Source organism: Dermacentor silvarum, chromosome 11, assembly GCF_013339745.2.
Source record: "Dermacentor silvarum isolate Dsil-2018 chromosome 11, BIME_Dsil_1.4, whole genome shotgun sequence".
Taxonomy (NCBI): Eukaryota; Metazoa; Arthropoda; class Arachnida; order Ixodida; family Ixodidae; genus Dermacentor; species Dermacentor silvarum.
The window spans coordinates 17,847,425-17,873,407 of NC_051164.1; the positions used below are offsets into that span (position 1 = coordinate 17,847,425).

The window sequence follows — 25,983 nt, forward strand, 5'->3', positions numbered from 1 at the left end:
GTTTACAGGGAATGTTGTTTGTCCCCTGCATAGACGTGTCCCAGGCCATGACGTTCCACAAATACTTTGTAACAGTGTTCCAGCACGTATCCAAGCAGAAAAAAAACAAAAGAAAAAATCAAGAAGGCATAGGACAGCGTGCTTACCATACCTTATACAAGTTCTCAGTTCTGGTCCGCACTGTCTTGTCCCTTGTTTTTACCTGCATGTGATGTAACACTGCTACGAAGATTGCCTCACCAACAACCCCACCAGAAAACATAATTAATGTTCATGTCTAGTTCTGCGGGCTGTCCGTCAATCTTTCTGTCTGATCCACACCGCTTAGTAGATGTCCTCACCATCGCAAACGGCCAGACCAGAACGCTTGCATGTTGTCTCCGAGAAAAAGCGTTGCCTCCTGATGTAGAAGCCTTAATCGGAGGCTTTTCACTGTCTCCCAGTCATATTACTAGAGTGTGTAGGTTACTTTGATCTGAAAAGCAACGGCAAAGTACAAGGACTACCTGCCACTTTGCCTTCAGCCAATGGCACGAAACGAGACGAATCAGTGGCACCTGTTGACAAGAACCGTCGAGCACTCTGGAATTCATGCGGCAGCAAACTCTCCCAATGCTTCCACAGCGCGTCCTGTGAAAGGTCGCCACACAAGGAAGCCGCGTCTACAGGCTATAGGTGCAGTGTCGCCTTCCTGAGGACATCAAACAAGTTCCGAATGGTGGTAAGCCTTCTGTCCGGTCCCATCTCTATTTTATTGCTTGTATATGTGTATTAACCCTGCTACGATTAATGCGCCGCGGGCTAGCCCGCCAGCAAGCATTACTGAAGGTCACAGAGCCTACCGTTGCCTATCCTACGGGATCTGCCTTAATTGCGCATACATATTCTATTGGTATTGAGCTTTTTATCGCCAATCTCGAAAACAAGCTAAGCCGAAGATCATTGCGGCCATGAATTGAAGTGGCCTGGCGAGAAATAGCGAAAGGTGTTTTTCTTTTATTCTGCTACTGCGCTTGTGCTCTAGTGCTGTCATAGATTTCTTGCTTGCAAATGAGCTTATAAACAAGGCTTGTCTTTTCGGCTCACTGACTATGACCTGCATCGGCGTAGCGACCAGTTGTTGCAGCGCATACGCACAAGTGTGCGGAGAGCGAGCACTTTTTCGTTTGGCGATGGTCACGAAGATGCAAACTAGCACGCAATCTGGATTGCTCCCGAACTGTAGCCAGTATTTCTAATGTTTCTCGCTGCTGCTGCTGTCATCAGGCCAAGTAAGCGCATGATGCACTTCAGTCTTGGCGTTTCGCCGTGAGATGACATGGGCTATTCCCGCGCCAGCGTCGTCATAACGTGCCCGTCACGCTGGCTGTTCCGTATAGCATCCACAGACTGCATAGCATCCGCAACTCCCGGGAAGCAACTGTTAGTTTCGTTTTTGAATTCCGCCCTGGTAGCAGACGGCTCTTATTGGGATAGCAATTATATGGACACTCCAGGCACATTTCTGCCGCCATCGTCGACGTCGCCGTGAGGTTCCGTATCAAGTCCGCGGGCGATAAAATCGTCGCTCGCCGCGTGCCGTGTGCTGTACGTGCGAGTGAAAGCGTGCGAGGTTGAGCAGGAGATCGCGGCTCAATCTCACGCACGCAAGGGAGAAAAGCGGGAAGGAAGAGTGCCGTCTTCCAGTCGTGCGCCGCGCTCAGGAGGGAGGGTAGGGGGGGGGGGGGGGCGTTCTACTCCGGACGGCCAGAGCGGCCACGCGTGCCCGCCGGGACCGCAAGGCTCCGGGGGGAAGGGAGGGAGGGGGGAGGCACGTTGTTCACTGCACGCGCCCCCCCGGGCCACTTTATTTTGAAAGACATGTGCGGCGGGGACAGAGTTCGCCCGGTGCGGTGTTATCGCGGCTTAGTTTGCGTTGATGCGAGCAGCAGCACGTAGGTCAATTCGCTCGTTGCTGCTGCCGCGCTGACTCACTACACCGTTTTGACAGCGAGTTTCTGCGGTCATCGAGTGAGATACGTTCATTGCTTGTGCGCGCGTGCAACACTATGCTTGTTAATTTAGTTAGTATGCCTATCTTTACAAGTTAATATGGCTGATAAAACTACTACCCTTACTTCGTATAGCTGTCCACTAGTTTGCTATCACAATCGATGCTTCGCCTTTCGGGCGAAACTGCGACTTCTTTGACTCAGTGATCTGTTGCTGCACGATGCTTCACTTAGGCTAACAGACGTTCTACGCGACATCACCTTCAAAAACACACTGTCACAATTCTACGCAGTTTGTTTGATGTGGCCGGGAGAAAGAATGCTCTTTACATTGAAAATTGTATCCGCGCTACAACGAGAAGGTGTACCAACGCACAGCGTTGCATGCAGCAATTTGTTTAATATAGCGTGACACTGCATATAACGATAAAACGTATTATCATTCCAAAGCTGCCGCATGTATTCGAGAAGTAAGAAGCCCAGAATGTTGTTCAGTCAGCGAACACGCAGTATTTAGGACAAAACTGGTTGAGTGCTGTTGCCTTGCAAGAAAATGACGTTTTTTATGTATAAAACTAACGTGTTCCGCCAATGGCATGTTGTTTCGCTTGCCATGACAAGAAAAAGTGAAACGTAATTTACTTTTTGGTATAAAAGTGCCAACATAAATCTTCGTTAAGTTCTTGTCGTGTGCCAGTGCGTGCGTGCGTGCGTGCGTGAGTGAGTGAGTGAGTGAGTGTGTCTGTGCGGGGGCCCTTTTATTGCGATAGCAATTATACGGACACCTCAAGCGGATTTCTGCCGTCAGCGTCGCCGTCGCCGTGAGGTTCCGTATAAACAGTCCAAGGGCGATAAAATCGTCGCCGCTCGCCGCATGTGCGAGTGAAAAAGCGCGGGGGACGCGCGCTATCACGGAGAGCGAACGCACGGCCGAGAGCAAACGCGACTTCCGTCGCGCGAAATGCCGTGGTGGTATGGGAGGGAGGGAGGGGAGGCGACGCTGTGCTGCGGCACCAAATGCGTATGTTGCAACCGGGCGCAAGGGGAAGTGGCCACGCAATCTCCAACGCGAAAGGAGGAAAGCGGGAAGGCAACGCGGGAGGGAGGGGGGGCAGCTTCTACTCTGCCAACCACTGCGCTTGTATATGTGTATTAACCCTGCTACGATTAATGCGCCGCGGGCTAGCCCGGTGCGGGCTGTCGCGCGCGCCGTATCTGAAAGCCATCTCCACACGGCTCTGACCTTTGTATGCGCTGTGCATTCGCCGCTCAGTTTTCGATGAAGCGATAGACCGCGCGAACCTTCGCTCGCTGCGGCGGCTGCGCTTAATGCCAGCGTTTTCACAGTGGTTGCCTGCGGTCATCGAGTTTGATATATTCATGTTTGCTTGTGCGCGCTGACACCACGCTTGTTAATTCAGTTAGTAAGCGAATTTGTCCAATTTTGTCCAGCCCATAAAACTACTATCCCTACTCCGAATGCTCTCTACTAATTTGCTATGGCAATTCATGCTTCGCCTTTCGGGCGAAACTGCGACGGCTGTGTATAGAGACACTCTATGAGATGCAGTAAGAGGTTATACCCCTAGATGGGGACCATAGAATGTAAAATAGTGAGTTGCACCGACGACGGCATACCTGAGCGCATCGCTCCTTGATGCATTTCATGTCAAGGTGCTTGGCCGCCTGGAAGACGTCGACAATGTTTTGACAGGTAAGTTGCAGCCGGCCCGTGTACATGTACGCCAGCAGGACGCTGAACGACTCGTGCGTGATCCCATTCAGCTGCACCTGCACAGCATCGGCAGGAGTTCAGGGGGATCTTTTTCAAACGCACCGTGCGAGCCGAACTGAACCACGCTGTTGCGAGACGCTGGTTGTTTCCTTAACCAGGTGTCGGACAGCGCGTAGACAGGATCGAGAAATGGCCCACGCGACACTTGCTTCTCTTTCTTTTTTCATCGGAAGAAACCGTTCGACACCGTATATAGCGAACAGTTGCATTATTTACCTCTCACCTTTAGCGCCTCGCACCAGGCTACATGCCTCGCTCTGATGCCAGAGATGTACACTACAACATTCACCTTGCTATATGATCCACTAACCGGACGTACAATTAGGTACAGTTTAAATACTCCGGCGAGTGTGGCAGTTCTTTGCTACCCGTTATATATAGCTCCTGGAAGGTATTGAAATCTTCCCAATAATTTATGTTATATTCGTATTCACTAATCATGTTCGCTGACGTGACGTGTTCAAAGACCCAAGGGCACTGATTGATTGTCTTTCGGAAATTTATTTGATGGTGTAATAACCAGTAAATGGTCTTCAATGCCCGGACATGCGCACACATGACAGTAACTCGCAAGCCGCAGCCGCCAAAATATGCTTATTGCATAAGGCATGTGTTATCTCGAAACCGTTGACGAACACAAATAATAAGGATTCACGTTAAACTCTAACATTCCCTGATATACACGCTTAAATGTTCCAGTCAAAAGGGCGTCGGAAAAGATGTCATTTCTGTGAAGAAATTTGAGACGTTGCATGGTATCCGCAAAACACCATCTACAATCATCTAATTAAAACCATGCTGCAGTATACACTAGTTAACAATAAGATTATATTTTGCATTTGGGCCCTGCAAGTTAAACTGCTCGGGACGTTGCTGCTACGTTTTGCCAGACCGCTAGCCTAAGGCAACAATCGCTTGAACATGCACTTCCATGTTGCGTTATTCATACCATGTAGCCACCCACCGTGCACACAAATGGCATATTGCAAGACTGTATCACAAGGAAAACGCGTACATCAACTAATACGCCAAAGTATAATACGGGCGCTCGGGGAGAGAAATTTCAATCATAATTAGAAAGGTCATTGAAGCAAAAGGCTTGGCATGCTGGTACAGGTTTTAACGCGATAGCGTTAAGGGCCGTGTCGCAGAAAATCCGGCGTCGGCGTGCGATGTCGGCGTCCGTGGCGTAGAAAATCATCCGGAAACACCCCAACCGTGCAGGCCCTCCACAAGATGCAAGGTTTTGGTGAACAAATATTGAATTTCTCACAGTGAAATCCGTCAGAAAAACAGTAAAGCACGACTTGACCACAACGTACTAACATGGTGGCGCCGGATTGTAATTTGAATGTACGAGAAAACACAATTCTGTTACGAGGAAACTCACAACAAAACCCCCTTTCCAGCATTTCTACCAGAGCTACAGCTGAGCGCTCGGGTAGTTAACTTGCTAAAATGATATTCAGATGGCGCTCGCATCCTCGGTAGGTCAAATAGGTGACCCGTAAAAGAGCGAGGGATTCTGGGATGCGCCGTCTGCTCGTTGTTTCCAGTTCGAGGAAGCGCAGCCGCCACCACCGCTTCGCAGTTGAAGCCTATTGATGCGCTTGCAGTCCGGCTTTGTAACACACGAAGATTACCCGGTTGCAGGCGCCTATCGAAACCATGATTGGCTGTTCAGCCGTTGGCTGCTCAAATTCAAGCGTTAAAGGTAAACTCATGGAACCCTTGCAGCATCCCTTGCTAAGTCAGTTGTGCACAAGCATCGGAGACATGACTGCCACTTCCAAAACTGAAGCATCAGTGAACCAAAAGAAAATGGACAGACAGTGCCAACTATCAGGCGGCGATGAGCTGTGTAAGGGCCGCCATGGAATGATTCCCCAGGATATTTGTTTCTCGAGCAACAATAACTATTTCAGTACTCGCATGCACATATAGAGGTATTATGAAACATGGTTTTACGGTGCAAATCTAAACGGGACACAGCGAGATACATACATAATACTCGAAACCAACTAGCCCACCTTAGTTCCTTGAACACAGATAGAGGCAATGCGCAGCCGTAATACGTCGGCGATACGGCCATTTCCCCATCTTGTTGACAAAAAAAAAAAAAAAAAATGAAACCTTCTAACTACGTACCACTTCAAATGAACCTCGAGTTTCAACCAAGAGATGCCGTTGACAGCGCGCAGTTTTCAAACATTTTCAGCACTTCATTTTCTAATTACGCTAGCTGCGGCGTTACTGACGATATCGGTTGCAGCGATGATTATTTACTAGGCTGCTAAAGCCATCGCCTCAGAACCCGATTTTCTAAGTAATGCTTCTATACGCTTGATAAATTATATCGGATAAAGATAGCTTTTTCATCTGTCTGACTGACCCGCAGGCAGAGCAGTCATGGCGCTGCGTCCGAGCATCGGCAAATGTCGTAGAGCTAAACCTGGCAAAAACAAAAAACGCTGCTGAAACAAAAACCAGAGTTCGTTAATAAATAACGCGTATCCTTGCCTTTCATGGCTCGTCATCGTCGCGCCCAGAGTGAATTAAGCCTAGAAATCAGCTGCGTGAATGGTACAACATTGCTGGTCGACAAAGCGGACGGAAAGCTTCGCAAACTGAGAGTGGAAACCGCGTAGAAAAACACGTGCGCCGATGCCGCCGCGTCGTCCGTCGAACCGGAAGCTGCTAGCAGACGGCGCGCCCCACAATTCCCTGCGATTGCTCGTTTTACGGGTCACGTATTGTTACTTCGCCTGCATAATACGTTTTGGACACGTGCGCGCGTCGGGGCAATAGCAAACAATGTATAAAACAATAAAAAAAAGGTGCTAGGGCGTTCCCATTTTATTATAGCACGACTTATAATGCCCCTGAAAAAAAGTCTTCCCGGCAATGCATTTCTCTTTAAAAGAGAGGCCGACTTTAAGGGTATCGCTGTAAGCTTGGTCTTGGTAAGCTGGCTTTCCCATGTTCTGGGTTGCAGTGGGAAAGCCAGCTTACAACGGGGCCCGATAACGGGGCTCGAACGGGGCCCGATAACGCTATGGCGTTCCACTCTTAAAGGCGAGGCTTAAGCGTCCTCCAATTTTTTTAAACGCCACTAATGAAGAGGATATTAAGTATTGTTTACATACTTTACATAATCATACCGCAGCAGGAGGACTGGACGAGATTATAGTAGGACCACTTAAGGTAGTAGAATCTAACGTTGCATTATAAGTTGCACAAATTAGCAAACTCTGGTGACTGCAAAGGCTGGTGAATTTTGTGAAACAAAGGGGACTTTCCTGAAGAAATAAAAATTGTCCGTGTAACGGCAATTCATAAAGCTGGCATTAAAGACGATCTAAATTGTTACCGACCAATATCCGCCTTACACCTAATGGCAAAAGTTCTTGAACGCAAGCTGTACACACGTTTAGTAATATATTTAGAAAAAACGAATGTCATTACTGAGGTTGAAGACTAGGCGTGTTGGTATAGCATACTAGAACATTGTTATGGGACACACAAAATGTTGTGCCTTCACGATGTTGCGCAATCCAACTTAGAGCATGCCACATTACGTTGAACCTATTCGGGTTTCAGAAAAACAATTAAATGAAATCAGAATTATTAGATAATTAGGAGAAGCTTATAGACAACCTTGAAAAGAAGTTGTACATAATAGGAATATCTTAGACAATAAAAATGCGTAAATATACCTTATACAATATGCATTGTAGAAGTAATTTGCATCCAGTAGACACCAGTGGCGTAGCCAGAAATTTTGTTCGGGGGGGCGGCGGGGGGGGGGGGGGCTCAGGTTGCAGTGCGGCCTCCTCCTTACAGAATTGGTCGAGGGATCAAATGCATGAATAATAACTGCATTGCCAATGCTATTGTATATTAGATGCTGCAAACGCATTATTGAACGCTATGCACTGTCAAGTAAAATAAGTATTTTTTTCATAAAGGAATATATTCGTATGCCCCAAAAATTGTGGCAGAAATAACTGATATCAATGTTTCCGCGTTTTGTTAATCTATTTAATAAGTAAAAAAATATCACACGAACTTAAGAACTATATCAGTTCGAAACCAGCAAAGCAGTGCATTCAGCTGATTTGAAAAACGTAAAGGCCATGAAAAGAAGAAGTTGAGGAAGAATATTTTGATGAATCTTTGTCATTCAAGAACCTTGTTTACATTTTTGTACATAAGCAACGGCCAGGAAAAAACCTTAATGACGCTGTCCCTCGTTGCAATAGATTGCGCAGGAGCAGCTGTAACCGGTCGTGTATTGTAATTACACCGAGATTATACTCGTAACAGTGAGTACATATAAAAAACAGTTCTGCAAAATACACATTAGAAATGCGAAGATATAATGGAATATACAAATGTGAAGATACAACTTGATAAAGGGCAAAAAAGTGTCGCTGGAAACAAAGTTCACTGCTTGTATACACAAAACCTCGCAACAAGATATTTAAATGTACGTATAAGTCTCCAATAAATCTACGTATCTAAGCAAACGTCACTGTGTATAATGCATCAAACAAGACAAATAAACACGTTGCTCAGTCACAGATAGTAAACTATACGCATAGAAAGACAGACGATCCAGGCAAGAACAATACTATGATCGCAGAAATCGTGATATGTACTTGGGCCATGCTGCGGTCGCGACAGCATCATATGGCTAGAATAATAGAGGAAGGTGCAGAAATCAGTATAAAAATGTGCATTTTAGCTGCCTGCACAGCGGCAACAATTATTCTGCACCCAAAATCAAAGAAGGCTATTGCTTTGTTTAAAAAAAAAGAAGTAAAAGCAGGTAGCCAAAAAGGAAAGGACAAATGATAGCCACAGATGATGCGGCAAGTTTAACTACCCAATATCCGAGTGTGTTTTTGGCAAACACCGCGTGGGCCGGGCTTTCAATGAGCAAGGTCGGTTAAAATTGGTTATTGATGTCCTCGTAATTTTCGTATTCGCATGATAATTTTGATCATGATGCTAACTGCTAGAATAAACGGCTAAAATTTCTGCCGTTTTAAATGCTAATGAACAGTCAGACGTTTTCACAATTAAAGCTTATGGACCTGAAGGAACAGGAGCTTTTTACTTGCAACAATTTTTGCTGCTTCACTATCTAAAGGACAACCTTCTCTCGGCGGGGAAGTTCAGCAAAGCGGTCAATGACTTCGGAAGCGTTCATGCCGACGTCTCTGTGGGTGTATAGAAGCGCCCGCCTAACCATGCGTTCCACAGACAATGTAGAGCGCAAGTAGTTTTTTAGTAAACTTTTGTTACAAAAATATTCTCTCTGTGCTGGCTGTGGTCACTGGAAGGGTGACTAGAATCTGCAGCAGCATTTACACATTTACATAGAACATGCAGTGACAATGAGAGATGGGCATCTATTCAGGTGATAAAACCTGAAACACTCCCTCGATGTCATTGGCATACTTGTTTAGGCACCTTGCACAAACAGTAGGCTGTTCCAGCGACGTCCGTCGTTTCGTTAGGAAGTATGGAGAAGCAGCCTGCTTTTGCATCTAGGCTTTCTTTGATAATTTCACCACAAATTTCTATAATTTGGTTTTGTGCATCTGGGCTTAAATACGAGGCATTACTGGGGAAACCTTCCAAATGGTTCTTCAGATATGTATTTCCACAATCAGCTCACATGCGAAGAAGCGCTCTGAAAATACCTGTATTTTCAGCGGCGGCTATGCTCAAATCCTTAGAGCCACTGTCCCTGTAGCCACGGAGAGCCAGACCTTGTCGCCCGCAAAAAAAAAAAAAAAAAAAAAAAAACATCCTCAATAATAGGCCGTTTCATTTCTTCTGTTTTCTCATATTTTACATTGCCTGCCCTGGTCGATCACTTGGGCACGCTTCCTGAAAATGTTTGGAGAGAATTATCAGCTGCTAGCTGACAGTACGGTGATATTTAGTATTATCGTGTGTGTGGAAGATTGCGAGCGCGTGCTTCCATTTCTGGAACGACTTGGACACGAGGGCCCCAGTGCGCGCATGTTGGCCCAAGTTAATAAGAACATTAACCCCACAAAGTTCCAGAATTGAAAATCTTTTAAAGCACGTCTTTGGAAATGTCAGTGCACCTTTCGCATCAAAAGTTTATGAGAACTGTATACCCATAAAGTTTCGTAATTGAAATCCATGCGCTCCGTAGATTCCGCGGCCGCTGCAAGATGCCGCAACGCGCCCGCTCGCTATCGAAAATCCCTTGAAAGTTTGTGCTCGAATGGGGCTCCTTGCGTTACGTGACTCCAGGTGCAAGGGCGTTGCCACGAAATCCAGCCCGAGTTCGCAATGTTCGTGCCGAAATGTCTTTTCGAGCGTGAAAAAGACATTGTAGAGAGAATCCAGAATGATTCCCGGCGTCGGTGGTAGTTTTGGTCGGCGGTGTATGCCGGCACGAAAACACTTCGGGAGGGGCTGAAGCCCCATCAGCCCCCCCCCCCCCCCCCTGGCTACGCCCCTGGTAGGGGTGTGCCTCAAGGCACCATATAAAGACCAATACTGTTTTAGAGTACATGAATGATATATGTAATCTTCCTTGTACTGAAAAAATAATTTACGCCAATGAGACAGTTTCTTTTTTCTACAGGAACAACCTAACTAACTGGCAGCAGGAGCAAGCAATGGGCTCTCCGATCTATCGAAATGGTTAGACATAAATAAACTCGCACTGAATAATAAAACGGCACGATACATAATTTAAAAAGCAAGAAGGTTAAAAAAATTGCAAATTTAAGTCTTTACTTTCGTACTCAAAAATGTCCACATTTCCACAAACTAATGGTCTGGTCGAACGTACAAACCGAACGCTTGCCAACATGCGGTCGGTGTATGTCGATTCCGCACATAAGAACGCCCTACGAAAATACTGCGGTCGCAACAAAGAGCGAGCCGCTTCTGACACCAAGTATCGACATGGGTTTAAGCCAACTAGAGATCGCTTATTCCAACAGGCATATTGTACTTATAGTTCTGCACATGTTGCGAAGATAGCCACGTGTGATTGCAATTGCTTGTACAGTCACTTATACGTATTGGAGCAGGCGCGCATTGAGCAGACTTGACACGTACGACATATTGTCTATGGCGTTCCACTCTAACCACGAGGTCGCGGGATCAAAACCCGGCTGCGGCGGCCGCATTTCGACGGGGAAGAAAAGCAAAAACGTCGGTGTATGGGGTGCATGTTAATGAACCCCAGGTGGTCAAAACTATTCCGGAGTACCACGCTACGGTGTACCTCATATCGAATCGTGGTGTCGGCACGTAATAGCCCAGAATTTAATTGATGAATTCTATAATTTACGAGACCACTCGAGTCGCACGCACATTCACGAGACAGATATCTTACTATAACATCGGCGTCAACATTCGAGAAGTTTAGGATATACACAGTCTTGAGCCGAAGGATAACTGAACAACAATGACATTCCGGTGAAAAACAGTCATCGGTAAAAAAGCAATTCTCATGTACTAAGCAGAACAAGATTTACCTACGAAAATGTTACTGATATTCCTGATGCTCGAAGTACTAAAGTACAGTAAAACACGGCAGTGCGCTAACAGAGGCAACATTGTTACGATGTCATGGTTCAACTATAACCAATGGTTTCAATGCCTTGGTAGGCAAAGGCTAAGAACATGCAATTGTCAGAGAAATTTTATGTGGGATAGATCGCATATAATAAAAGCAGACTTTCTTGTTTCTTCTGGTTAAACAGCAATCAGTTCAGTTGAAAGAGCCAAGGTATGACAGTGGTCGCCCACTCCAGGCCTTGGCTGTATCTCGTACTGTAGCACACATAGCGAGTTGCGTTGTCATTGACTAGTGAGTGATGCGATTAGGAATTGCCCTTTCAACTATTACCACATGGCGCAAGAGGCCTGAAATTGAGAAATAAGCAAACTAAGACTCTCCAGACTGGACGTTTGACCACTCACGGTTGAACAATCAACATGAACTAAAGATCAGCTTTCGCTAGTGAACACCGGCAGTGTGTGTACCGCGCCACTCGCCTTGAGCATCTCGGGCTTTGTGTTGATGAGCAGCTTGTGAAAGTAGGGTGAGTGGCAGGTGAGGATGAGCTTGTGGGCCTGGAACACTTCAGCATCGACTTGCACCTCGACGTCCGTCATCTGGCGCTTGAGCCACAGGGCTTCGCAGAAACTCGAGAGTTGCGCCATTTGTTGCTCACGGCTCTTGCTCTGCGCCCAAACAACGTTGCGAGAAAAGCTCAAGGACAGCGCTGCAATGACAAGGCTTTGTTCACGCTCTCAGATTACAGTTAACAAAATAGCATTTTGGCCATCTGCCCCCATTACAACGCAAAAAAAAACACAGTTTCATTTGTTTGCCACGCAATGCGCCACACATGTTGCCCTTCGGATTTAATAATCTATGCAATCCGCTGGTCCAGTGCATACGTCCAATGACGACGAGCAGTAGACTTGTTACGGACGGGGATAAATGACGTGACAGAACACACTTGGGCGCTAGCTCATAACTCATTTCGAAGCTCGTGGCCATATTTATATCGGGCAAGGGGTTTCAGTACTCATGTAAAACAAGAACCACAATAAACACACACAGAGACACACAGAAAAGAAAGAAAAAACTATTAGCGTAGCTTGCAGTGGAGGCGCAATGCTAAAGAGACAGCGGAGCTGATGGGCACCTAGCTAGTCCTGGCTTTTGGGCTAGGTAAGCGCTACCAAGTCATACCCAGCATATTCCGGAATTTATTGATTATTGATTAATTATCGATCAGCTATTGATTGGCTATCGATTGGATATCGATGACTGACTAAGCTTAAGTAGTCCCAACCATCCAGGCTCAGCTTCGCTAGTTCACAGGGGTATGTGCCATTGCGCTTGGACCCTTTCTGCACACCGCCAGGATCGGTCCACATTTTGTCTTCGCACGTTACGGACTAACGCTCGGCTTAAACAGCTCCGCTGTTAAAAAAATGTCACAGTTTCGCCCTAAGGGCGAAGCAATGAATGCGATAGCAACACACCAATGTCATACGAAGTAAGGTGAGCGGCTTTGGTAGCAATGTGAATTGTAGTAAACATGAGCTGATTAAGTAAGCAGGTGTGCTGCGCCGTAAGTAGACCGACATGAAGAGAGACTCGATGACCACGAGAAGGCGCGTGTGAAACGGTGGTGTTGATGAGAAGCGCTTCCCGTGGGCAGCGCGCGTGCGAAGGGACACACCTGTAGTGCTGCACTGCCGATCCGGGCAGCATTACATGTGTAGCGTGCGTTGGAAAATGTCGCCCGACTAGTACTAACTGAATGAACAAGCGTGGTGTGAGCGCGCACAAACAAACACGAATAGATCACACTGAATGACTGCAGACAACGACTGTCAAAACGCTGGCAGCAAGCATACGCCGCAGCGGGCGAAACGTACGTGCGGTCTATCGCTTCAATGGAAACTCAGCGGCGAATGCACGGCGCATAAAGGTCAGAGCCGTGTGGAGATAAGAGACGGTGCGGACGAGCGACGAGCGCGGTTGTTGGCAGAGTAGAAGTGCGCCACCCCCCCCCCCCCCTCCGGCGCTGGCTTCCTGCTTCCTTGCTTGCGCGTGGGAGATGAGTGCGTTCGCTCTCCGTGATAGCGCGCGTCCCCGCACGCTTCCGCTCGGGCGTACGGCGCGCGGTGAAGATTTTATCTATAGGGAACCTGACGGCGACGGCGATGGCGACGGGGACTACGACGGCGACGCCGACGGCAGAAATCCGGTTGAAGTGTCCATATAATTGCTATCGCAATAAAATTCAGAGCCCTTCCACTACGGTGAAGATGGAAGCCAGTGAAGCTTTGATTATGGTGGGTCTGCTGTAGTAAATATTGCTGTAGTGAATTTATATATTGTCACGTACGAATTTGTACCGCTGTGGACAAAATGACGTTGGTTGGGAAGAATACGCTGAAGTGTCTCGGAGCTCGGTAGATGGTGTCACCCTGGACACAGAGCTACAACCCTCTAACTGTATATATTGTAAATACATATATTTTCTCCCCGTAACATTTTGGTGGAGGTGCGGGGTAATCTCGCCACAAGCCGCCCGCTGCGAAGATCCAGGGCCGGCTTGCCACGGCCGTAGTAGCCGCTGGTACTCCTCGCCTGGACCATACGCGGATCGCCGCTTCGACCGAGACCCTCGGTCTCTGTCGCCCCTTTCTGAATCATACCATGCCGGCCTTTCCTCTCGGGGAAACGCCACAAGCAGCTCGCCCTCGCCGCAACGCCGTCAGTCCCATACACCTCGACGTCCCTCGTCCCCGTCCTACGCGGGCCGCTTCTCGGGAAACTAAGCAATGCAGCCCCCGGAGGTGAGGCTGCGTTGACGACTCGGACTGCAAAACCTCTGCTGACCCCTGCTGCTCGACCGAACCTTGTTGAAATTTTTGTTGATGATGTACCCGTTCAAGCCCTCATCGATACTGGCGCTCAGGTGTCGGTTATGCGATCAGATCTTCGTAGCCGTCTCCGTAAAGTCCTGACACCTGCCGAGTCGCCTGCCGTCCGAGTGGGTAATGGCAGTACAACAGCCGTGATGGGAATGTGCGCCGCCCATGATACCATTGCCGGTCGTCCAGTGTTAGTCCTGTTCACTGTACTGACCGAGTGTCCCCACGAAGTCATTCTTGGAATGGACTTCCTGACTGCTCATTCAGCACTTATTGACTGTGCAACCGGCACTCTTCGCCTTGAACTGCCCCATTACTTTGCCGACCCGACCGAAGACCACAAGTCCCGACTTCGTTCTGCTGAATTTGTTCGCCTTCAACCTGATGCTGCGACCTACGTCCTCATGTCGCCTTCTCCTCCACTTCGAGGTGGTCCTTACGTGGTGTCCCCACTTTGCGACGTTCTCCTGGCACGCCAAATAGCACTACCACGCTCAATTGTCACTCTTGTTAACAATCGAGCGTGGCTTCCCCTTCTGAACTTTGGTTCGTGTCTGCAAGTGCTTCCTGAGGGTGTATCTCTCGCTTTGCTGTCCCCTTTGGAAGAGTGTGGAGTAGCTGCTCTTACGCCCGAACCACGATTCGACACTGCTGCAGCTTCCGACCGTCCTACTTCAAGCAACGACAAGTTTACGCCCATGATAGCTACTGACCTACGGCCTGCTTACGCCGACGCCCTTCGCCGTATTCTGATGTCCTATGAAGACATCTTTGATTTTGGAAATCGCCCGCTAGGTCGCACCCGTGTCGTCACCCATCCCATCCTCACTGGCGACGCTCCTCCTATACACCGGAGGCCCTGCCGTGTGTCAGCGGCTGAACGCCAGGGGATCCAAAGGAAGGTGGACAAAATGCTCTCCAAAGATATTATCGAGCCTTCCTGCAGTCCGTGGGCGTCACCTGTCGTTTTGGTTAAAAAGAAGGACAATACCTGGAGATTTTGTATCGATTACCGTCACCTGAATAAGATTACGAAAAAGGACGTGTATCCGCTTCCGCGTATTGATGACGCGCTGGACTGCTTACACGGTGCCAGTTATTTTTCATCGATTGATTTGCGCTCCGGCTACTGGCAAATCGCAGTGGATGAACGAGATCGCGAAAAGACCGCCTTCGTCACCCCAGATGGTCTCTACCAATTTAAAGTGATGCCTTTCGGACTGTGTAATGCCCCTGCTACCTTCGAGCGCATGATGGACTCTCTTCTGCGCGGATTCAAATGGACCACATGCCTCTGCTACCTTGATGACGTCATAGTTTTTTCATCGACGTTTGAGAGCCACCTCCACCGACTCTCAGCTATCCTTGATGTTTTTCGACGTGCCGGCCTACAACTCAATTCTGCAAAATGCCATTTCGGCCGCCGCCAAATACGAGTACTTGGTCACTTGGTTGACGCTTCTGGCGTCCAGCCTGATCCTGACAAAGTTCGTGCCATTGGGGAGTTTTCCCTTCCGCGTTCTCCTACCGATGTCCGCAGTTTTCTAGGGCTGTGTTCCTATTTTCGGCGATTTATCCAGAACTTTGCCGAAATCGCTCGTCCTCTCACAGACCTTCTGAAAAACACCACTTTTCGTTGGGGACCCGACCAGGCTGAAGCATTTTCAAAGCTTATCAGTCGCCTTACCAATCCACCCGTGTTGGGTCATTTTGATCCGCATGCCTACACAGAAGTTCGCACTGATGCAAGCGGCCATGGCATTGGCGCTATCTTGTCCCAACGACAGCGGGAAACCAATCGCGTGATCGCGTATGCTAGCCGTCTTCTTTCTGCACCAGAGCGAAACTACTCGATAACAGAACGTGAATGCTTGGCCCTTGTTTGGTCCATTGCTAAGTTCCGCCCTTACCTGTTCGGTCGACATTTCACCGTCGTGACAGATCATCATGCCTTATGCTGGCTATCCTCACTCAGAGACCCGACAGGCCGTCTTGGCCGCTGGGCTTTACGCCTGCAAGAGTACACGTTTTCCGTGTCCTACAAATCTGGGCGGTTACATAAGGACGCCGACTGCCTCTCCCGCTACCCTGTCGACCGACCCGATGGCGCTGAAACAGATACAGATACCTGCGTTTTGTCGATCTCCGACTTCTCACCCATCGCTGACGAGCAGCGTCGTGACCCATATTCGCGATCCATCATCGAACGCATTACCTCGGAGCAACAGGACGCTTCTCTACGTATGTTTGTTCTCCAGGACGGGACCTTATATCGACGCAATATGAATCCACATGGTGCTGAACTGCTCCTCGTCGTTCCCCAGCATCTGCGCTCGACAATTCTCTCGCAGTTACACGATGCGCCTACCGCTGGTCATTTGGGTGTCTCCCGTACATACGACCGTGTGGGCAGACGATTTTTCTGGCCTGGGCTATATTGCTCTGTTCGAAGCTACGTCGCTGCCTGCGAACTTTGCCAACGCCACAAGAAGCCTCCATTGTCTCCCGCTGGCCACCTTCAGCCTGTAGATATCCCCAGTGAGCCATTTTTCCTCGTCGGCCTGGACCTCCTAGACCCATTTCCTACCTCATCCTCAGGCAACAAGTGGGTGGCTGTTGCGACGGACTACACCACGCGTTATGCCATAACGTGGGCCCTCCCTACAAGCTGCGCAACTGATGTGGCTGATTTTCTCCTCCATGAAGTGATCCTACATCATGGTACCCCACGTCAGCTACTCACCGATAGAGGCCCCTGTTTTCTTTCTAAGGTTGTCGACGGCCTTCTTCGCTCTTGCTCAACGTCCCGCAAGTTCACGACGGCTTACCACCCACAGACAAACGGACTTACCGAGCGTCTCAACCGTACACTTACGGACATGCTCTACATGTACGTGTGTGATGATCACCGGGATTGGGACTGCACCTTACCTTTCGTGACGTTTGCATACAATTCGTCGCGTCACGATATTACTTGTTATTCCCCGTTCTATCTACTATATGGCCATCACCCTCTCCTGCCTCTTGACTCACTGCTCCCCTCTGACGCCACCACTACCACGTTCTATGCTCACGACGCCATTGTTCGCGCGGCCGCAGCACGTCGTATTGCCCGTGACCGTCTTCTGGCATCTCAGACTATCCAGAAGCACTGTTACGACAGTCGTCGTCGGGACGCTCATTTCAGCCCTGGGTCCCTTGTTCTGCTTTGGGTACCCTCCCGTCGCGTCGGCCTTTGCGAAAAACTGCCGCCACGATACGTCGGGCCATACCGACTTCTTCGCCAAGTCACCAGCCTCACATATGAGATCTCACCTGTGAATTCGAAGTCTTCTACCACCCCAGGAACTGATATCGTGCACGTTTCGCGACTAAAGCCCTATAACTCGCACGCTGATTCGACACCCTAAGAAGCATCGAGACGATGCTTCTGCCGCTTGGGGGTTAATGTCACGTACGAGTTTGTACCGCTGTGGACAAAATGACGTTGGTTGGGGAAGAATACGCTGAAGTGTCTCGGAGCTCGGTAGATGGTGTCACCCTGGCCACAGAGCTACAACCCTCTAACTGTATATATTGTAAATACATATATTTCTCCCCGTAACAATATTATCATTATTGGCTATATTGAGCGTCTTCGGCACGTTCGTCAAAAAGCAAGGACACCGGCGTCTTGTTTTCGCCCGGCGCTATGGCCTAGTAGTGCGTTTGCTGCGCCAACTGCGCCCAATCGTCATAGACTAGCGTATGAGCCACAGCGTTCATAGCCGCGGCACACTGCACGGCATCGTCAGGATCCTCACGTCAGGATCCTGGAAGATGTGTTTAAACGAGCGCCCGTCCCATAGCGAGCCCGAAGGGTAACTGCTGATAACAGCGCTAGGGCTATCTCTACGTTAAGAGACAAAGGGGCACAACAATTCGTGGGACGTTCTGCCGCCGAGTATCGCGATACTTGTGAAGAGGCATCGGCAGTGGCGAGGGGCATAACAATAGGCGAGCCATCATCCGTTTTGACACCTGTGCTAAGGCACAGCGGCGAGAAACCGCCACGCACATGAAGCCGAAATTGTCGTTCTACGCGTTGTTTTGTTGTTGTAGGTGTCGCTGGATGGCGTGCCGAGCACGAGCGCATTAAAGTGCCTGGAAAAAAAAGCTTTAGAGCGCATGCTCGGCACGCGTTGTTTTGTTGTTTCAGGTGTCATTGGATGGCGTGCCGAGCACGAACGCATTAAAGTGCCTGGGGAAAAAAAAACTTTAGAGCGCATGCTCGGCACGCGTTGTTTTGTTGTTTTAGGTGTCGTTGGATGGCGTGCCAAGCACGAGCGCATTAAAGTGCCTGAAAAAAAAAACTTTAGAGCGCATGCTCGGCACGCGTTGTTTTGTTGTTTCAGGTGTCATTGGATGGCGTGCCGAGCACGAGCGCATTAAAGTGCCTGGGAAAAAAACTTTAGAGCGCATGCTCGGCACGCGTTGTTTTGTTGTTTTAGGTGTCGTTGGATGGCGTGCCGAGCACGAGCGCAATAAAGTGCCTGGAAAAAATTAACTTTAGAGCGCATGCTCGGCACGCGTTGTTTTGTTGTTTTAGGTGTCGTTGGATGGCGTGCCGAGCACGAGCGCATTAAAGTGCCTGGAAAAAAACTTTAGAGCGCATGCTCGGCACGCGTTGTTTTGTTGTTTTAGGTGTCGTTGGATCGCGTGCCGAGCACGAGCGCATTAAAGTGCCTGGACAAAAAACTTTAGAGCGCATGCTCGGCACGCGTTGTTTTGTTGTTTTAGGTGTGGTTGGATGGCGTGCCGAGCACGAGCGCATTAAAGTGCCTGGAAAAAAAACTTTAGAGCGCATGCTCGGCACGCGTTGTTTTGTTGTTTTAGGTGACGTTGGATGGCGTGCCGAGCACGAGCGCATTAAAGTGCCTGGAAAAAAAAACTTTAGAGTGCATGCTCCGCACGCGTTGTTTTGTTGTTTTAGTGTCGTTGGATGGCGTGCCGAGCACGAGCGCATTAAAGTGCCTGGAAAAAAACTTTAGAGCGCATGCTCGGCACGCGTTGTTTTGTTGTTTTAGGTGTCGTTGGATGGCGTGCCGAGCACGAGCGCATTAAAGTGCCTGGAAAAAAAACTTTACAGCGCATGCTCGGCACGCGTTGTTTTGTTGTTTTAGGTGTCGTTGGATAGCGTGCCGAGCACGAGCGCATTAAAGTGCCTGAAAAAAAACTTTAGAGCGCATGCTCGGCACGCGTTGTTTTGTTGTTTTAGGTGTCGTTGGATGGCGTGCTGAGCACGAGCGCATTAAAGTGCCCGGAGAAAAAACTTTAGAGCGCATGCTCGGCACGCGTTGTTTTGTTGTTTTAGGTGTCGTTGGATGGCGTGTCGAGCACGAGCGCATTAAAGTGCCTGGAAAAAATTTTTTTTACTTTAGAGCGCATGCTCGGCACGCGTTGTTTTGTTGTTTTAGGTGTCGTTGGATGGCGTGCCGAGCACGAGCGCATTAAAGTGCCTGGAAAAAAAACTTTAAAGCGCATGCTCGGCACGCGTTGTTTTGTTGTTTTAGGTGTCGTTGGATGGCGTGCCGAGCACGAGCGCATTAAGTGCCTGGAAAAAAAACTTTAGAGCGCATGCTCGGCACGCGCTCGTGCTGGGCACGACATACAATGGCACGAGCCCAAACGGAGGGGCGCCAACGAGCCAGCTGCGGGAGAAGATGATGATGCTCGAGCCAATTCTGATGATGATAGTTTCTTTCTACACGCGGACATGATCCTGGGGAACCTAGCCCTGAACAGCTTAGCTGTAAAAGTGAACAGAATTCGTGGAGCCGCAGCATTCATTGGAGACGGATGACTGTTGAAGCTGATTAGGCTGTATACATGGGCTGAAATCATTTTTTTCATATGGCACCACACTACGCCGACGCAAGCACCGCCGCGGTCACCGCACCTCCTATGTAACTGGTACAACCGCTGCTGCAGCCGCGCCGGCACCTCCGCCGCGCGGGACGCTATAACCACAGAAGCGCAGGTCGGCCCGCCGAGGTTGCTTAGTGGTTATGGTGCTGGGCTGCTAAGCACGAGGTCGCGGGATAGAATCCCGGCCACCGCGGCCACATTTATATGGGGGCGAAATCCGAAAACACACGTGTACATACATTTAGGTGCACGTTAAGGAACCCCAGGTGGTCCAAGTTATTCCAGAGTCCCCCACTACGGCGTGCCTCATAATTAGATCGTGGTTTTCGCACGTCACACCCCATAATTTAAATTTTAGAAGCGCCGGCCTCGTGGACAGGCGCCGTAGTCACACTCTATCCCGGTCTCCCCCTACCCGTATCCATTCCTGTCCCCGCGCCATGATACGGACGTAAGCCGCCCAGGATATCACCCTCCCCTCGGGAATGCTAGAGGTTAGCTGCATTGCTGTAAAAATGCATTCGAGTAATATTTTCGCTTGTTGACAGCGTAAGCTGAACAATGCGAGAGTCTCACCAGGCGTCTATGAAATTTTAAGGCCACGGGTGCCCTATGTGGTGCGTTCGAGAAAGGCATCAAAGGTTTCCTCAAGGTTAACGCGCTCAAACTTTCGGTGATATGTCTTGTTACTGCAAGATAACTTTTTTTGCATGCTAAACACTTGCGAAACTGCATGCAGTGCAGGAACGCTAGCGCACTATGGTGAGTGTGAGGATCAAGATGTGCGCACAGTTTTGTCGCACAGTTTTGTCGCACCGCATGCACCACCTGTTCCTGGGAATTTCAAACAGATGCACGCGAAAGACAGATATGGTAGGGCATGCTGGCCGGCCGTTAAGACGACATGTTGATACGGCTTAGCGGTAAGTCGAGTTAATTTTCTGATCAAGTTAAACAAGAATAAGCGCCTCCTGTCACGAACACCGTACGCATTGTTCGTAAATGTCATACTCACATCGTCAAGCAGCGGGTCCATTCGGCCGGGCGGTGCGGTTTGCATGTTCGAGCGAAGTTTGAACGCTGCTTTGCTCCCTCGACGGCCACCCAGCAGGCAGTTGTTGATGATGGTGCACGTGGCCGGTACATGCGGGCCGTTCACCTTTACTGTTTGCAGCGGTGGCTGGCCAGCAGAGCAGCAGATCGTCGTCCTGGTCCGGCAAGCGGCAACGTTCTTATTTCAAGCTCGCGCCTCGCCGATCGTCCTCTTTGTTGGCGGCCATCACGAGCGTCCGCTTATGATGCCGCTTCTTCTTTATCTTCCGATATTCAGGGTTGGAAAACAGTCACGTAGCAGGATGGTGCTGGCTGACTCAATTTCAGTGAAGAAGACAATTTACGTGACAATAAAAATGTAAAGAAGCACTGATGATGATGATGGCCTTGTACTTTGTCTCGTACCCACACTGGGGATTGATGATGAATATGACGATGTCCTTACACTATGATTGGGATTGACAAACGAGGCTCACACTATGGGATTGATGATGATGATGATGATGTCCTCAGCACATGGCTCCTACCCACTTCGGGGGATTGGCCAAGAATTGGGCACCTGAACTTTTATCTGTGCAATTTAGTAATCAGAACAGATTAATTTTCCTAAACTGCATAATTTATAATATTAATGTAATGCATTAAAACTGAAATATCTCTCAGGGAATTGTAAAAGTAAGGATTTAAAATTTTATTCGTTTTGTTGACTGAATGAAACCACAAACGCCATCAAATACGTCCCTGTGGCTAAAGCCAAATACCGAGGCACCGGAAGTGAGTACTGTTGCTGATGTTAAATTTGCCCCTAATTTAGCAAGCGGTATTTCAACAAGTCTTTTTCTTTGTAATTTATACCAACGACATTTTAAAAGATAGTGTTCTATGGTTTCTATTTCAAGGCAGAATTGACACAGCGGCGATATTGCCAGAGCAGCCCTGTGTAAACATAGGTGTAATGGTGGGACACGGCAGCGTAATTTTGTAATTATTACTTCCGATTGTCTTGATGGACACCAATGTACTTTACACGGAAATTTTAGGTGCTCACATTCAGTGCATGATGTTATTGTTTCCATGATGTCTCTGCGAATTGTAAATTTCCGATATCTGATCACTGTAATTTGTGCCACCACTGGAAGGCCCGATATTATCGGTCCATTCAGGGGTGCTCGCGCTAATGAATCGGCCGTTTCATTGAAATGTAATCCGCAGTGTCCTGGTACCCATAATAATTTTACAAGATTCAAATGGGGGGGGGGGGGATAACGGAGAATAATTTCTCCATTATCAATCAGATAATGGAGAAATCTGCGGAGTACAATCAAACTCTCTATATGGCTTTCATAGATTATGAAAAGGCATTCGATTCAGTAGAGATACCAGCAGTCATAGAGGCATTGCGTAATCAAGGAGTAGAGGAGGCATACGTGAATATCTTAGCAAATATCTACAAGGATTCCACAGCTACCTTGGTTCTTCACAAGAAAAGTAGAAAGATACCTATCAAGAAAGGGGTCAGGCAAGGAGACACAATCTCTCCAATGTTATTCACTGCATACTTAGAAGAAGTATTCAAGCTCTTAGACTGGGAAGGATTAGGAGTGAAGATCAACGGCGAATACCTCAGCAACCTTCGGTTTGCAGATGACATTGTCCTATTGAGCAACAATGGAGACGAAATACAACAAATGATTGAGGACCTTAATCGAGAAAGTGTAAGAATTGGGTTAAAGATGAATATGCAGAAGACAAAGATAATGTTCAATAGCCTGGCAAGGGAACAAGAATTCAGGATCGCCAGTCAGCCTCTAGAGTCTGTAAAGGAGTATGTTTATCTAGGTCAATTACTCACAAGGGACCCTGATCATGAGAAAGAAATTTACAGAAGAATAAAATTGGGTTGGAGTGCATACGGCCGGCATTGCCAAATCCTTACTGGGAGCTTACCACTGTCGCTGAAAAGAAGAGTGTACAATCATTGCATTCTACCGGTGCTAACATATGGGGCAGAAACTTGGAGGTTAACAAAGAAGCTCGAGAACAAGTTAAGGACCGCACAAAGAGCGATGGAACGAAAAATCTTAGGAGTAACGTTAAGAGACAGGAAGAGAGCGGTGTGGATCAGAGAACAAACAGGGGTAGACGATATTCTAGTTGACATTAAGCGGAAGAAATGGGGCTGGGCAGGCCATGTAATGCGTAGGATGGATAACCGGTGGACCATTAGGGTTACAGAATGGATACCAAGAGAAGGGAAGCGCAGTCGAGGACGGCAGAAAGTCAGGTGGGATGATGAAGTTAGAGAGAGAGAGGTTTATTTGAAGAAAGGCAGAGAGGTCGGCTTGAGCGTTAGTTTGCTCTGGCCTGCTACTCTACGCTGGGGAAGGGGGGGAGGGGATAAAAAGAGCGATGAATGATGATGATAAGATTAGGAGGTGCGTATGTACATGTCCATCCCGTTGAGGTCATACTATAGCCGTGCATGGAGTCCAGTGGCTTGAAGGAAGGCTATAGTCGCTTCGATGACCACAGCTGCGCTGCTGGCGTCAGGCCAAGGACCTAAGACAATCTCGTCAGACATTGGTCTTTTAGTCACTCGCTGAATAGTTGAAATGAGGCTCTGCCGTTCTCGCGCGTACGCTGGGCATGAGCAAAATATGTGCTCAAGTGTTTCTGGCACTGGGCAGTGATCGCAGTTGAGACCAGTGTCACTGCAGCCGATGATATGCGTATAACGCCTCGTGAGTGCAACACCAAGACGAATCCGGTGTAGCAGACTTGTTATGCTCCTCTTGAGTTTATGAGGCATGCGGAACTTCATTTCTGGGTCCCATTTGTGCAGCCTCTTGTGTCGTCGATCAGGATTGGTCCAGTACTCAAGTGTAGAGTTCCGCATGACGCACCAAAGCAGGGCATTCGTGTCTGTTCGTGAGAACGCGATCTTACTTCTGGCGCATTATTTACAGCTATTTTAGCTTCAGCGTCTGCTTGTTCATTTCCTATCAAGCCACAGTGTGCAGGTATCCACTGAAAGGTGACGTGGTGACCGCATTTGGTCGCAATGTCGAGAAGCTCTGCGATTTCTAGAGCTAAAATATAATAAGAGCCTTGTCTCATAACGCACTCAATGGCTTGAAGAGCGGGTTTGGCGTCGCAAAATAAAGTCCATATGCGAGGAGGCTCTCTTGCAAGGAATCGTATTGCCTCGCGGATAGCAACAAGTTCTGCAGCAGTTGAAGTGGACTTGTGGTCTAATTTAAACCATCGAGCGATGGACATTTGCGGGATGGCAAGGGCTGCGGCGGAGGCACATGGGGTAACAGAGCCATCAGTATACACGTGAGAAGTACCACTGTATGCTGTAAAAATGTGCGATAGGGTAAGTTGCTTAAGGCCAATGGACGAAACACAGGACTTCTTCGTAATCCCAGGGATTTGAAGTTTAACAAGCGGTGTAGGTAGGACCCACGGAGGTGCACTAGGAATGCATAGGGGAGAGAATCGTAATGGCAGAATATTCTCATGACGCAATATAGTTCTTGAAAAACTGCAGTTTGGGTGTGTGGCAGGGAGTGCTGATAGGGGATGTTGCCTATGTCGGGTCAACAAGCGTAGGTGCACTCGAAGAGGTTCGCAGAGCATATATACGTTGATGGGACAAGCCCGGGCTTCCGCAATGGTTCCATTCGTTGAGGTGCAGCGTGGTAGGCCCAAGCACGTGCGCAAACCTTGAGCTTGTATGCTCTCTAACGTCCGCACACAGCTGGGTCTCATGTTCGAGAGCACCGGCATGCTGTATCTTATATAGCCTACGAACAGGGCTTGGTACAATTGAAGAAGAGATGATTCTGACGGGCCCCATCTCGCTCCTGCCACCACCCGAAGCACATGGACAAAACTCTTCAGTTTTGACTTCAGTGCAGTGACGTGCCTTGACCAGGATAGTTCACGGTCGATGGTTACACCAAGGAACTTGTGGTGTGTTACGTAAGGTATCGATGTTCCTTTAACGACTATCGGATATTTAGTCATTTGTTTGCGCGTGAAGGCAAGCACTGCACATTTTTCAGTTGAAAGTGTGAGGCCTTGACGTCGTAAGTACGTGGCTGTAATAGTCACTGCACGTTGCAAACGCGCACGCAGTTGCGGACGCGTAGCTCCAGATGTCCATATGCATATGTCGTCGGCATACGCGCTAATCTTTACTGTGTTGGGAAGCTCAGACGCAAGTCCAATCAATGTCACATTGAAGAGAGTCGGACTGAGAACTCCTCCTTGGGGAACACCGCGGTGAACATTATAGTGACCGGTGTCTCCATCGCTTGTCGACATATATACGGTACGGTCATTGAGATAACTAACGATCCAATTATATAGTCGGCCACCAATGCCTAAATTGTCAAGCGCATCAAGGATCGCGTAATGCAGAACATTGTCATAGGCGCCCTTAATGTCAAGGAATACTGCCCCGACTAATCTGCGTCGACTTCCTTCTTGTTCAACATCGGAGATCAAGTTGACCACACCGTCAATGGCAGATCGGCCTCTTCTGAATCCACGCATAAATTGGGGAAAGCAGTTATTGCTTTCTAAGAACCACTCTAATCTAGACAGTACCATCCTTTCCATTACTTTGCCGACGCAGCTGGCTAAGGCGATCGGCCTGTAGGATGAAAGTTCATTAGGGCACTTCCCTGGTTTGAGTAGAGCAATAATGCGGCTGCATTTCCAATTGGCAGAAACATTTCCTGATTCCCACGAGTGTTATAA

The 25,983-nt window shown here is 48.5% G+C and overlaps 1 protein-coding gene across 1 annotated transcript in view; it reads right to left on the reverse strand.

Annotated features, from left to right (window-relative positions):
• LOC119432360 (kelch-like protein 17) overlaps nucleotides 1-21,460 on the reverse strand; it is a 91,221-nt gene extending 69,761 nt beyond the window's left edge. Inside the window, exons 1-3 of the mRNA XM_037699528.2 lie at nucleotides 21,176-21,460; nucleotides 11,848-12,036; nucleotides 3,630-3,782 (exon numbers count right to left, since the gene is read on the reverse strand). Coding sequence (XP_037555456.2) covers nucleotides 3,630-3,782; nucleotides 11,848-12,036; nucleotides 21,176-21,220 — 387 coding nt within the window. The 5' untranslated portion in view covers nucleotides 21,221-21,460. The remainder of the gene's footprint in view (nucleotides 1-3,629; nucleotides 3,783-11,847; nucleotides 12,037-21,175) is intronic.
• Nucleotides 21,461-25,983: the final 4,523 nt, after the last annotated feature.